The sequence below is a fragment of the Echeneis naucrates genome, chromosome 16 (genome assembly GCF_900963305.1).
Source record: "Echeneis naucrates chromosome 16, fEcheNa1.1, whole genome shotgun sequence".
NCBI classification, from domain to species: Eukaryota; Metazoa; Chordata; class Actinopteri; order Carangiformes; family Echeneidae; genus Echeneis; species Echeneis naucrates.
The window spans coordinates 23,832,607-23,848,134 of record NC_042526.1 but is presented as its reverse complement, the minus strand read 5'-3'; the positions used below and the strand labels follow the sequence as shown (position 1 = coordinate 23,848,134).

The 15,528-nt window shown below is 41.8% G+C and overlaps 1 protein-coding gene across 2 annotated transcripts in view; it reads left to right on the top strand.

Annotated features, from left to right (window-relative positions):
• LOC115056247 (unconventional myosin-IXa-like) overlaps window positions 1–15,528 on the top strand; it is a 137,929-nt gene that overhangs the window by 54,831 nt on the left and 67,570 nt on the right. For both annotated transcript variants that reach the window (XM_029522539.1, XM_029522538.1), the window contains exons 3-4: window positions 11,397–11,491; window positions 11,846–11,908. In XM_029522539.1, the coding sequence (XP_029378399.1) occupies window positions 11,397–11,491; window positions 11,846–11,908 (158 nt within the window). The remainder of the gene's footprint in view (window positions 1–11,396; window positions 11,492–11,845; window positions 11,909–15,528) is intronic.

The window sequence follows — 15,528 nt, the reverse complement described above, 5'->3', positions numbered from 1 at the left end:
GTTGGAGATGGTTTAAAGCAACAGAGCGAACAAAACAGCAGCACAAGTCGCCATGGGTATCAAAAACCTGCACTGACTGTGTTGATCAGAGTTCAGGCCTCTCACCTGCTCCACTGTCTTGCATCTGATGGAGCTTGGTTTCACTCTGCCTCTTTCCCTTCCCTCCTCTTGGTGCCTGTCTCCCTGCTCTCCTCCTCTCTCCTCTGTCTTTGTCTCTCCCTCCCCCCTCCTCACTGGCGGTAGTGGAGGGTCTGTTGACAGTCCTGTGCACTGGAAGGTGGCTTTTATTGAGCCTGTGTGTTCAGCCCTTCCTGAAGCCAATGGGATCCAGATGTGGACCAGCACTCTAGTGACAACAGCCATTTATGGAGAGAGAGAGAGAATGCGTCTGTGTAAGCCAGTGTGAGAAAGATGTGAGTTGTCATCCTCTCCACGTGCTCTGCATTGTTCGTCAGCACACAGAGATGTGTTTGGTTGCGTCGGAGTCACCCTGCACTTTTCTGTTCATACTAAAGAATTTAACACATGAAACTCTCATACAGACAAAAAACCACAAGTCCACAGGTTTGAAAATAGAAGGGGCCACCGCTTCTTCTCGTAGTGCCCTTGAGCAAGACAGTGAACCGAGCATTCATTGTGATGAAGCAGTAGACAGTGTTTTTATTGTTGTGTTGTCTTATTGAAGCAACTCCAGGGGACATTTCAACATTGTTTTTCAAGGCTGTTTGAAGTTTAATACTGGGCTTCAGAGAAAATGTTAGAAACAGGTTCAACACATTGAGCAACACAAAACCACAAGCTCAGTCCAGGACTTTTGTTGCATGTTCTGAAAGTTGAAGTGAAATTTGATATATTGCTGTCTCGTTTTACATTTTGTGATGTTAACTATGAAGGTTGTACAGATGCTATTGTTGTAGTATTTATTCCAGTTTTTAAAAGAGCATTTTATCTTTTTCTCTGTATACAGGGGAACCAAATGTGTGAGACCACCTGCTCAACAAATGTCAAAATGATCATGTGTGATGTTTAAACTGGGCTGATCTATCATTCATGCATTATATGGTTTCATTGAGGAAAGCTCTGTATGGGGACAATGGGACAACGACCTGTCCCTCTGTTCTGTCGTTACGTTCAGTAACATCACACTAGCTAACCTAGCATGCTAACGTTAACAATTGCAGGTTATAGGTTTAGTGTTTATCATAGTTTGTTACATGCTTATATCAAAATATTTGCTAACAAAGCTGCTACTAATTATACACATTTCTGCAGCTCTAGTTAAATTACAATTCAGGTAGGTGGGATGTTAAAAGCACAAAAGTGTGTGTCTGTGTGCGTTTGCCATGTATTATCATGCATTTCTGGCTTCCTGGACCATACAAGTAGCCGGCATGACTTACTCTGCGCAGAAGTGTGTATACTCTTGTGTGTTCATGAGAAGTGTGCGTGTGTGTGTGAGCACCTGTTGGATGGACTACCCTGAAAAACCACAACACACAAGGATGAAGCGCTGCAGATGACTAATGCAGCACATTGATTCCGCAGCATCTTAGATACGCAGAGAAAGCCCCACTACAGCCTGGGAGTGGATTCACGAAGGATTCAGGATGGCTATGTGCTGAGAGATTAGGCCCTTGTTGTACAGCACAGTCTGAATCTGTGGAAAGTGGCAGCGTTTTCCTCTGAAGCCAAGACAAACAGCGACTACTTGTTTATTTTCTATTTCTTTATCGTGAATCTAATTTATTCGACATCTAAGTTTGAATGAGGATCACAAGGTGTTTTTCAACACTCTCTGTCCAACGTTAGGTTTATTAATGCTCACTTCAGTACAACACATATTCAGAGTACAGAGTATTTCTCACGGTACAGTTTTACAGTTTTGTACATATACAGGCCACACTTGTCGGAAATATGGGAGGAAATGGCACATGGCAGGAATTATGTTACACAGAAAGATTTCGCCTTTTCGCCAGATGGCTCGACTTTAACTGGAGAGCTGCATCATATGCATTGTTTTGTGTGTTTTTCATGATAAGGGTGTGTGCATGAAGCGCAAAATAAATGACTGATCTGAAGAATTTAGTGAGAGTGCGTTTAATTTAATTCGAACACTTTCATTGGTCCACTGTGACCTGTTGGGTAATTTCATTGGCCTGATGTGACGCTAAATGTATCGGCGGCATGAAGCTCGTTACCCGTAAAAATCCATAAATTAGCCGCATAGTGTGCGAAAAAAGTAGAGTCGTATAATCCGGAAATTACTGTAATCTTTTTTTATTTAGCATCCTTTTGCAGAACCACTGGTGGTTCCCCAGTTTTCAAACTGTCTTGTGGTCAAATTTACTGGTACTGGTAAGTACTGGGCATCTACTCAGCTGGGAGACGGTGACATGTCCAGCACCAGTCATTAGGCTGTGACATCCTCCTTGCCACGTGAAACCAAGCTTCGCCTCACTGTGTCACTTAGTAGCAGAGCAGTATTAGCCAATGACTCCAGTCACATGAAGAGGCATGAAGAAGCCAGCTGAGAGAGCTGAAACCAGATTCTGCAGATAACACTGACATAACAGTCCACGCAGCATTTTTTCCTTAAACTAGAGAAACTGCACTTGCACTGAAGTCCCAGGATCACTGTTTGATATTTACTTCTGTCAGTAAACTCATGAGGTCAGATTTAGATCACTACCACCCTTTGACCCACTCATTGATGAGTTATTTCTGCGTGTTTATCCGTCGAGTCTCATCTACCTTGTTTGTTAGCAAGGGCTAGTCACACCTCCACGGCAGACACTTAATAAGTGTCTCCTTCAGAGGCCGAGCTGTCAGCTGGGATCAGCACGGTATTTTTCGGATCTCAGCGTGAGGAGAAGTTGGTCTGAGTTTACTGTAGTGACAGAGTAAAGACAGACAGATATTCAGAGCATTGGAGGCTTTGGGGATGATTTTTCATCATTACTGCTCAAAAGACATTGAGGTTGTGCACATTTTGGATATGTGGGCGTTTTGTGAGGAACAAGCAGAACTTTATAGGGAGAAACACAAAGAAACTGCAATACCATAGAACAGACCTTAGGATTTCTCAGCTGTTCCAAATCCCTATGACAAAGTAAGATCATCACCTGCTGGAGCAAAACTAACTTCTAGAAGAAAAATACGAAAATGTTGCTGTCAGATTTTATTTTCATGAAACCAGACCAACCTCCCCAATATGAAATTATTTACAGAGAATTAACAATTCCCATCAAGACCAGAGTTTTTGTTACACTGAAAAAGTTCATCTTATATCGGGTCATGTAACGGTTAACATAAACCATAAATGAGGTCGTTTGTCATTTGGACAGATGTCACCATGTCACCCAGAAACAGGGATATACTTTAACATGAAGTTATCATTAATACAGTTGGTGCAAAAACAAAAACTGTAAACTGAAACAGACAAAACAGCAAGACTGTTCAACATGATTAGACACTCAGCCAAAAACAGGAAACATAAAACACACATAATTAGAGATAATTGGAAAAATGTTTATGTTTAAATGCCACACTGAATAAGACAGATTTAACATTCGATGAGGAAATAAAGAAAGGGTGGTGTTTGAGAAAGGCCTGGAGGGAAGTAATACTCTGGCTGTGTTGACTCATATTAGTCAAAGCCTACATTAATATTTGCATAAGTTCATTCCATATCAAAACACTGTATTAAATTTCTTTGTTTTTCCGACACCTAATCCCCCTCACCTCCTCTCCTCACGTGCTGGCTGTTACCGGGAGGCCCCTTCAGTGTGTGACCTGCCATGATTATGTAACTGCACTCCTCCTCTGTCCTCACCTCCTTTACCCTCCCTTCCTTCCTTTTTTCCTAGAAAGTAGATCTCATCCCGTGCGTCCATTGTAAAGGAAAGAAGACATCTGGGGAGTGAGATGTCTGACACAGAGAAGGTTTGGCAGTAAGTTGTAATGATGAGATGCAGTGAGAGTAAGATCTTTGCTGCCTTGACGTCATTAGTTTTGTTCTCAGTGACGATTTTGGGATACACCCACTCATGACTGTTGGTACACATTTGCATACTGTCAAATCAACTGGAGCACTTCCTGGAAAAGTTGGTGTTAAATGTGGACGTGAAGATTTGCTTTGTTGGGTTGGAGTTAGTTTTCAGGATAGATGATAGCGACACTTGAATTGTATTGCACTTTTAGTAACACCAATATATGTTTTCAGTGTAAATTTGCTATTATCTGAATATTGTCAGTGAAAATCACATTGGATGTTGACAGTTAGTGCACTTTAACACCGTGTTTTGGTGTAATTGAATACGTTGCTTTGATCTGCAGCAGCTTTGGCGATTGTACCAAATGCATGCAGCCTTGAAAATGTGAGAATGAAATAGCTTAAATAGCTACGATGTCTTTGTTGAATAATTGAAAGTCACTAATAGGTTGCTCAGTAATTATAGTTAGTTGCAGCCCTAGTTCAGGCCGTTTTGCCTGTGATGAAAGGCTAACCTCACCTTCCCTCCTCTCACTTCCTGCAGAGCAGAGCTGTGCAGCTTCCCCTGGCTGTGAGTCAGCCTCCCAGCTGCCTGTGACAAACACCAGTTAGTCCAGTTAATGAAGGCTTGTGCGTGTGATGGTAGTTTACCACTTCATTGTTGAATGGGTCTCAAAAAGATTAAGGGGGCAATTAGCTTGAGCCAAACATAAACATGACAACACACATACACACACATGCTCGCACAATGTTGCCATTTGTCAAGTCTCATGAATGTTGCAGCTGACTGCTACCAAGGGCAGAGCTCCTCACACACACACCTGTACTCCTGCATGAGTGCGTGTTTCTTCGTAGAGGAAAGGCTTGAAACCACACACATGCGGCCTCTTTTCTCAGCTCATCATGTGAAGCTGAGCTGCACCTGTTTGCGGAGGAATGCGATGTGATGTCATCTCGTTGAGCTGCGAGCTACTCTGTGAACATGAAAGCAGTAAAGCCTGAAGAAAATAAAAACCTGTGTTTAAAAAAGTCAGACGGCCTTTAGGGAGACTCCAGCGTGTTCTCAAGGCATTTCTGCTACTTCAGGAACAAAATAACAAAAAGACAGGAGGAAAGTTGGGTAAGTGACAACCCAAATGGCACTGACGTATCATTTCCCACTCTTCTCTTCACTACACCTCGTTTCTTCCTGCCGATTCTGATGATAGCGTACACCACAACTTCTGTATTCCTCTCAGTCGTACTTATTAATCACTGTTGCTTGGTGTGATGCAGCATAACAAGGAAAACAACTTCCAGAGACAAAAGCAATGCATTAAATCACAGCTGACAACCTTCTAGCCTTTAGTCCTTCATAGGCACCCGCTGTTTTCTGTTTTGTTGAAGCTCAGTGGGATGTGAGTGCAGCCAACATAAAAGCTGTGTTGTTCCTGCACGTACCACTTATGCTCTGAACAGGCGTGTTCTCCTTCGATTCGTGCCTGGCTGGACTATTTGCTGTGTGTAATTCCTCTTCTTTACCATCATATCCTATCTTACTGTACTTTCATCCATTCATTCATCTTCACCCGCTTTATCAGTTTCTGGTTGGTGGGGGTGCTAGAGCCAATCCCAGCTCACCCTGGGCGAGGACGGGGCGCCTCGCTGTACTGTCCTGTCTAATGAAGGGAAGTTCAGCACAGCAGCTGAATGAATCAGTCCTTACCAAATGGTCAATAATGGAGGAGAATGGGCAATGTAGGTTTCATTTAATGACTCAGGCAGTTAAATTGAAATGTAACTTAAATTTAACTGAAATGTAAAAGACATCAAACTACTAAACCTCTTTTATAAAGTTGTGTCCAAATAAGTGATTGAAAATGTAGAGTTTTTTTTTTTTCACATATTGGGAACAGTTTGTGCATCCAGTGTCTTCTGTCACTTTGTAATGCAAACTGGTCAAGCCATGAATTGAACCACAACCTTCTGATTAAACCCACTTTACCACCGCAGGTATCAACTACAGTCATCCAGTGTGAACGTGGGTGACAGATTTTCTCAAGGAAGAAGAATCATTGAAATAAATATGATAAGATTTCTGTTTCTGCAGCATCAGCTGATCTTTTTTATTTGTTTTTTTTTTAATAAAGCAGTTTTAAGTCGAACAAATGCAAAGATGGACTATTCCTTTAATGTCCGGCTGTTAGTCTTACCCCTGCCGTCCTCCAGTGAATTTTCCTCCGTGTTTTCATCACACTCTAACAGGCTTGTAGGCCAGAGAAACACGAAGGAGCAGACATCTGCTTTAATAACAGCCCAATGGGCTGAATCAGTTGCTCTTGAGTAAACCAGCATTGAAGATGTCTTTGAAAGGGAAAGCCTTTGATAAGGGCACAAGGTTTGAACACACTTGTGGTAAATCCCTTCAGTGTCTTGAATAACTTGTCCCTAATTTAAGGAAACCAACCCCCACCCTCTGTCACAATTATTATTCTACAAAATCTCATAGGGATGATTTTAAAGACCTGTGTCAGTGTGCTTTCCAATTTCTGTATGACTCTTTTACCAGCTGTCTGGTGGGTGTAGCTGTTCATGCGTATGAGCAGTCTTATCCTGTCATGTTATAGTTGTGTAATGAAGCAGTAAATGGGGTAAGTGTGTCCCACCAAGCCTGTGACTTGAGTGCATGTGTCTACCAAAGTGTTGGCATTTACTGTATCTGCCTCTGCAGCAGGATCTCTGAGTGTGTGTGGTCTTTGGACAGAAGATGTGTGCGTTATCTACACTGACACGCTGTGCTGCTGCTTGCTGCTGTGTTTCTGCTTTGTTTTTGTCAGGATGAATTGGCAGATGAAGGTTGAGCATTCCTGCTTACCTGCTGGTTTGAAAGCACATTTTACAAGCAGCCAAATGAAACTTAAGTGACCTGCTGACTGGCTCCAACCGAACACAAGTGAATATTGCTGGCAGTTTGTACTGAGATTTGTAATGGAGGAAATTATGGCTGCAATTAATGGTTGCTTAGATGTTTCAGTTTTCTGTCTATTTGTATGAGGCAGACTTAGATGAATAGCAGAGGGAGTTAGCCAGAAGGAAAAGAAGAGTATTTGGCTATCAGGTGGTAACATGTTCAGTCTACATCATATTTGGTTCATTCAGTTCGAATACGTTCTGTTCTTTCCCCATCAGCTATCAATGGATCGTTTTTTATTGTCCCGTTGGAAGAAAAACACAATTCTTCCTTACTCTGAGCCAAATGTGTATCTGAAGCCTTGCTACATCACCGCTGTGAAAGAAAGAGCTGCAGCTGTTCTAACACAATTTACTGATGTGACAACAGTGCTTTTGTATGTAGTTTAGAATAAAGAGTGTATTATTTAGGTTTAAGGGAACAGGGCAGGAGAGACTAGGCTAATGTGGAAGGATGACGTAAACCAGTGTAAAGAAATTTATTTATGAGCTAATGTTATTTTCATCAGTGCATTTGTTTATCAGCAACAGCAAAACATATTAAAACGTCATTTTTCTAGAATATTTTTTAACAAATCTTTTGAACTTTAAATAAGGTATATACATTCTTTTTCATGAAAATCTACAATGAAGTTTGAGTATATGCCTTTGTAATTGATTATGATTGGACTATAGTTTTCATCAACTTAAATGCTCTCTCATCACTAGAAATTTGAATTGATTCTGTCCATTAAATGTGGTTGCAATAAGAGCACAGCATCTCTCTTTTCTCTTGAATACATTAGCTCTGTAACTGTTCATTTGACTATCAACAGACGAGTCTCCCTTTAAATAAAATGTGTCTTAGCCAGATCTCCCCCATAATGTCAACTCCCTCTGACCTGTATGTTCATGCAGGCAAAAAAATTCCCACAAAATCCTGCTGAAGCAGGACATCACAAAAAATAAATTGAAGTGGTTCCAGCAGTTATTTGGCACGTCTCCATTTGTTTTTCATAATCTAGGTCAACTAATGGGGTTTGGGAGTGTTTGGGGGTAAAGCTGCAGCTGCTCCGGGTTAACAGAAGTGCACGAGACACCAGGTTATGAGCATCAGTATTGGAGCTGCTTTGAGGAACACCTTGACATGCTGATTAACAGGCTAGCTGCCATTTTGCCCAGTTCCCCTCATCGTGTTGTGAAGTTGCAGAAGCTCCTCTGGGGGTGTGGACTAGCTAAGCCAATGTGACGGTGTGGAAGAGCCCACAGGGGTTAACACAGCGCATAAGCATACATTAGCATATTATCAGTATGAAGCCACTGTTGCCACACACACACACACACACACGGTTGCAGCAGGATTAAGCCTTGGGGTCAGTGCATTTGATTCAACATAAAATCTGCCATATGGCTGGCTAAGCGCTCTAGCTTAGATTTGCCTAAATGGATGATGTTGTGAGCTGTTTTTTACTCACTTAACTGTTATTTCTGGAATCCATGTGCTACCATAAGTGATGCAGTGTAGTCTGGGGTTAATTCAGTTTATATTGAGTCATGTTGAATCAAATTTAAATCACAATTCAGCCCTTTAAGTCTGTGGAAGCTGAAAACGTGCCCAATCTGTTTTATTTCTTTCTTCTTCTTGGCGGTTTCCTCGAGGAAGAAAAAAGAAAAGAGCTGAATCAGAGTTTGGTGCTTTTTAATTTCTGTCACAGACCTGCCACAGCATTGTGCATTTCACAATTTAACTTTTTTAGAATTTGACATTAAAGCTGAACTGAACCGAACACTGAACACACCCAACCGCAGACCATAGACCAGACCAGACTGTATGAGACATCATACTTTTTTCTTTTTTTTTTTTTAACACTTGGCGCCATTTGTTAGTGTTGTAGTTTCCTGCTCCATTTTTGCCAAGAGCTTCTATAAATGAAACAACAAAATTTGTTGATACAGACTGGAATGAGATATGAGGCCAAATGTTGAGAAGTTGAGAGATTAACAGGTGTCATTTCAGCAAAAAAGCGGACGTTGCTTTAGGACTAGGACGGTGAAAGGGAGTTGAACGTGAAGACAGAGCTCTCCATTTACCATTCCATCTTCACTCTGACCTCTCGTACGGTCGTGACCTGTGGTTAGTGGCTGAAACAGTGAGCTTAGGGATGCACGCACCTGAAATGACCTTCTTCTGCGGGGTGGTCAGGCGCCGCTTTACAGAGAATGAAAACCTCTGACATCCAAGAGCCAGTTAGTGTGGTTTGGGGATCCAGTTTTGACATCCAGTGGAGGCCTCGGAGTTGAGCCTGTGTATCTCTACTGGTCTAGAAACCCCTCAGGATTCTGCTGGATGAGCAAACATTGCATGGGAGAGGGATGTGTGCTATAGTTGGCCTGCTGCCACTGAGACCTGACCTTGCAGAAGTGGCAGTACATGGATTGATGATTGGACTATTTATCTGAAAGTCAGTAGAAGAAAGGAGGAGAAAGAAAGATGGGGATGATGTGCAGCAAAGAAGGTCAAAGGGGCCAGAAGAGAGGGGCCGCACTGCCAAATAAAATTAGGTTTTGGTTTTTGTTTGTCCACTCTCTCTCATGTTCTCCCATTTCTCTCTGCCTACACACTTCCACATGTTTAGCGCACACACACACACAGACTACATATATACACAAACAGGGTAATCACTGATTCACAGTGTGTGTTTTCCTGTGCTGTGGTCACAGCAGGCGTTGACCATGAAGCAGAGTTCAGCACTAAATCATCCAGACACTGCCGCCCTGTTAATCTCTTTGACACACACACAGAAAGCACATGCACACAACAGCACACTACATATATCCACCACATGTATAGAGAAGTGTGGGGATTATCAATTCAAATTGTACTTTCAGTACATCTTCCTATATCTACACACAGTGTATGTCTTCCCTGCTTGTATGTGTGTTAGTTTGTGTGTGTGTTGATTTGATTGTCATTGACAGTTTCCATTAGCATCCGGCTCATTTCACTCAAGTTCAATCATTTCAGGAAGAGGATTTTCCTCTGAAACTGAAAAGTGGAAATATTTTGTCACAGAGGGGCTTTTATACCCACAAATGATTGAGGATGAAAGGTCTGTCATTATCATGTGAATTGCAGTTTCGATTTACATTTTGGATGCAGAGAGCTGAAGCAGAGCTCAGTGCTGATGAGTATGTCTGAGGCCTCAGTCTAGGAGGAACAATGAAGGAATCAAGGGAAAGCAAAGAAGAGCACGCTTGTATTTCCTTTTCATAGATGTCTTACATGTGTCAGGTTGGAGGTGTTGGGGGGGGGGGGGGGGGGGGTGTCCCTGAATGAATCATCAGAGAGATGAAAGTCTGATTCAGGAGCCGGATTTTTCTTTTATTAAGCGTGTTATTCTGGTCGTGTTCGCCCAGCAGCCACAATCAATTAACTGACGCCCACTCCTCTCTCTCTCCCTTCCTCTCTGCTGTTTCTTATTTAGTCGTTCATCATGACTCCAAAATACTGATTGCATCAGCCTGAAGTTTCTCTCTTGCTTTTGTGCTTTTGTGAACTGCAGCTCTCAAATGGGAACATCTTTTTCTCTGCCTCTCTCATGTCTCCTACTTTCTCTGAATTTTCCTTTCCCATGATTCCCCTCTTCCTAATCTCTTTTATAATTCTTCTCTCCTTTGTTTTTGATCCACCATCCTGTCCTCATTTCCTCTCTCCTCATCTTTTGTCTTGTCTCCTCTTTGCTTCACTCCTTCATTCCTTTCATCATCTGCTTTTTCTTGGATAATCTACCTTTCCTCCAACCTCCATTGCATCCTCCCACTTTCTTTTCCAGCATCTCCTCAAAGTCCCTTTTTCTCTTAATGTGCCTCCCCCTCTCCTCTCCTCTCCTAACCAGCCGCATTGGGGCCCTTCAGACTCCTAATGAGAACCTGAATGAGTCCTCCAGGGGCCTCTAATGACGGACTCCCTGTGTGCGCTGTATGTATTTGAAAACAGAGTGTGTGTATGTGTGTGTGTTTTTACAGAAATGCCCACTGACTCCCATGAGTTGTGACTGTGTCTGTTTTCAGCTCTGCAGTGTGTTTGCCTTCATAGGAATTTGGCAGTTCCGTGCATGGTTGACGTGTCTGAGTGTGTGAATTTGTGTGTGTGTTGCGGGCCCCTTCCCTGAGCCTCATGACCTCTCTTACAGTGCTGTGATTGGTAGCTTTTCCACTACTCCCAACACATTTTTTCACTTCAGTTCCCATCATTAAGTTTGCCTCAGTTTTTCAGACCCCTCTCTGAACCTCTTTGGTGATTTGATCCATTTGGTGTTACCTGACACACACCATGAGCTCCTAAAGTCATTACAGTAGATGCACATATTTCTAGTTTACTGAAACATCACGCTGCCGTACCAGGCGATAATCACCTGTCTCAGTGGATGTCATGTTGATATGTTGACCCTGATGTGACTTTCAATTTTCTCCTCAGGCCTTTGGGAATGCCAAGACGGCCCATAACAACAACTCCAGCCGCTTCGGCAAGTTCATTCAGGTCAACTACCAGGAGAGTGGCACCGTCAGGGGGTGAGACGCACACCAACACACATATACACAACTCGTGCCATGTCACACGCATACACGAAAGCAGGTTGGACAGTTATTAGTTCATGTTTAATTGCTAATAAATTGCATCTTATTTCATACTCTTTCATTGATTATCCTACACTGATCACATGGGATCATATTAAGTCATTTAGATTGTATGTTATAAATTCAAAGAGTTTAAAATCAATTGTGTGGCTCGGTTTATGTATTTTATGTATTTTCATTGCTGGAGCTTTCTTATTTGTCAAAATGTCATTTTAATTCTTGCCTGTATGTTGTAAACTCAATGGCCGTGCATTAGTAACCATGTGTGAATTTCTGTGGTGTTTTCAGAGCCTACGTGGAGAAGTACCTGCTGGAGAAATCGCGTCTGGTGTACCAGGAACACAATGAGAGGTGAGTGGACTCAGGTCTCAGGCCTAGTTTGGAGTCACTGATCGAGTTGGTGGCAACAACCAGGGTCAGAGCGTTATTTTTTCACCACCTCTTCTCATATAAACTCTGCTGATTAGATTGTGGAGGTTAAAGGTCAAAAGTGAGATTCCTGGTGAACTCAAAAAACACATTTTCGTCCTAATGAATGTGATATTTTATGACCATGTTGAGGGAATTTCTTTAGATGTGGCACAAACACTCATTTTTACTTAAGAGGTGGTCAAATTAAAGAAGGAGGTTAAAGATGAAGTTTCCGTGACTTCTCAAACATGGCTAGAACTCACTAATTCACAATGATTACACGACTTAAGTCAAATGTTTGTCAGGATAAAACGTAGTTATGGCATTTTATATCCTTAGGTCAAAGGTCATATTCTCTGAGACTTCATAATGTTCTGCAAAAACTATTCACCGCTGTGGCTGATTGTATTTCCTGCAGTTTGGCGCAGTGCTCAGTCATGTTGTGACGTTGAAGGACACACACTGCGCTGAACACACTGCTAACGTGCTCACATGGTCAGACTTTCACCTAGAAGTTAGGTTGTAGTTTGAAGATTTGACAAGGATTTCATCAACATATGTTTTGATTATTAAACAAAACAGGTGACAGTAAAAATATAAGTTAACGCATTTATTTTAACAACGCCATTTGCAATTTCAGGCCTCTCTGGTTTTATGTCTTTCTTGGAGTGATTCATGAGCTCATTTGCAAGTTCTGCACGTTTCCACCGGAAAAATTTTTTCTAAATATAGAACAGAGAGGGCCATCATTGGTCAATTGAAGTGGCTGACATTCATATAAGACAATATAAAGGCATGTAAAAATGGAGAGGTGCTGGGTGACATAACAGTATCTGTCTTTGTGTGCACGTGCCTTTTAAACTCATTGTGGCCCCGTTATGGTTTGTGAATTTGGGGCCATGCTCTTCCTTAAAAAAAAAACTGTATCTCTGCTAATTTGAGAGATAAAAGGTCAAATCCATATCTCTGCTCCGCTAAGAAACTCAATACTCAATAATCTTCATTTCCTCTGCCAGCTGAAGACGCATCAGTCTGAAATCGTCCCCCCACCTTCCTCAGATATCAGGTTACCATCTGAGTTTGCTCATTTATACAAACAGGAGCCAGTTGTACTTTAATTCAGGAATTTACGGGAATATGAGAACATTTCATGGAGAATAGTTGTGATCCTGTTTAGTGCAACAACACAATTTCTTCTCACTGTGTTTGAATCACTTATCTCTCACACACACAACACAGAAGGAGAGAGAGAGAAACACACACAGACACACACATGTACTCCATAGTTCTCTCAGGGAGAACAGAGAAAAACAGTCTTTTTCAGGGGAGGAAAGAAACAACAAGGTGAAATCCTCCAATGGCCATCTAATCCCTCTAACCCTGCTTGGCCTGAGGTGTCTGTTTCACCCTGATGACAGCGCCTGGCAGCCATATTGATAGGGTAGTAACTAAAGACAGGACCTCCCAGACAGCTCAGACCTGGAACAGAGAGGTGGTGGGACAGCAGGCAGGCTGATTGATAAACCACAAACTGGTTTCAGCGGTGAGTCGCTTCTCTTACAGGCTCCATGCTTACGACCCCAGAGCAGGGGAAAAGCCAGGGTGGGGGGGGGGGGGCAATGCTTTCCAGGCATCCTGACAGAATTTAAAGTCAGCACATGGACAGTAGCACATGGTATAATGTATATCTAAATAGTTCTCACTAAACATGTCGACCTATCCTGGTGTTGACAGCTGACGATGCGTTGTAGCTGGCGCAGGGCTGGATCATTGCCGTGAAATGACTGTGAAAATGATAAACCAGGGAGGAAGACACCATAAATGGGCAGTGTCAGTGTAAAGGACTGAATTTTGATTGAATGGGGGAGAGGAGAGCACGTACACCTATTTTTTATGTTTATTTTATAGTAGTATGACTCTGGGTCTGTGGACACCAGACAGGTTTTCTTGACTTTTAAAATTTTCCTTTTTTTTGAGTTTGTGTGGGCTTGATATGTTTATTGTTTCTTTCTTTTCTTTTTATGATGGAGTGAATTTATGAAAAGTAATAAAATTTAAGTCATAAAAAACTAAAATGGGAAAACTATTAAAATAATAACAAAGTAAGTTGAGAACACAGAGTTTCGTTTTTACTGTACACGCTGTTTCTCTGAAGTGGCGTCAGTGCAGGTGCAGGACAGGTGAAAGGTGAAGTAAAGCAGAACTTTGGTTTAAAAAAAAGAAAAACAAATCTGGATCTATTTTAACGTCAGGACTGTTTTATGTTCATTTTGGCCAAAGAATATAAAGAGCTGTTTTGATTTTCCATGCCTCACCCCTGTGAACTCAGCTTCTCTCGTCTGACTCACAGAAATTCACAAGAAAAAACAGACCATGTAACTTCCAGACGGGACACCAGTAAAATTTTTATAAACACAACCTGAGTGTTCTCACACTCAAATCAAGCTGCACTGTATTTTTGTCAAAAGCCACATGACAACTACGTACTAGTGACGTGTTCATGGGCCAAACCGCTGCACTGTATAGTTCTCTAAATCACTGATTAAACCATCCCCAGTATCTTTACACACTATGTAAATGTGACTCATCACAAACAGTCTTACCTACATTATACTTGTAGATATTGTCGTATGATGTGTGTTTACACGTATTTACAATTGTTTCAGAAATTATAACACTTAATATTAAAATGCAGTTTGTAATCTGTTTTAACAGTGCAGAGCACATGGGCTGACGCTCGTAGTGCAAATGTCTGTAGGCTTTTAGGTGATAAAAGTAAAATATAAATACTCTGCAGTTCTCCCTTAGAAATATGCCTTTAAATGTCAATGAAACACAACTGACCTAACCAGGCTGTTGTTCAGTTTTGTCCACCTTCCATTAACTGTCGCACCAACAATGCACTGGCCTCACTTCATCACATGGTAAACAAGCCAATGGACGAATGAATGCAACTCCATACTTGAATAATTGCAATTGACAGGAGAATGAAAACTGTGTCAATGTGAAACAAGTGAACAATCTTTGTTGCATCTTGCACACAAGGCCCGCAGCTATTCCTCTGTCGTCTTTCTCTTGTTGGTCAACATGCTCCTGTTGAAAAACGCCTGATTCTGATTTCTGGAAGAGCTGCACATGATCTGACAGAAACATGGGTGTGAAATGCTGCATTAGGCCCAGACTTGTTTTTATCTGCTGTTGCTTGGGGTCAGTGGTTCAGGCTCTTCCTTCGCAGACCAGTTGGTAATGGCTTCATTAAGGGAAATAACAAATGCCCTCTGCCCTGACACGGTTTATCTGGCTACCTGATCTGTCTCTGTGTTCATACAGCACACTGTGGGCTCTGAAGCCAACCAGCCTCCTGACTAGCTGGTCCACTAATTTTGGAAAGTCATTCAATGTTCATTACCAGGAAATGTTCAATGAGAGTTATTTTAGGTGTTCAGGTCATGAATTATTTACCTGAATTGTTGTAGTACATGGAGCTGAGAGAGGGGAAATTATGAATATTTCAGTATCCTCAAAAGATTATATAATAACCGTTTGTTAGAGTCGTAATG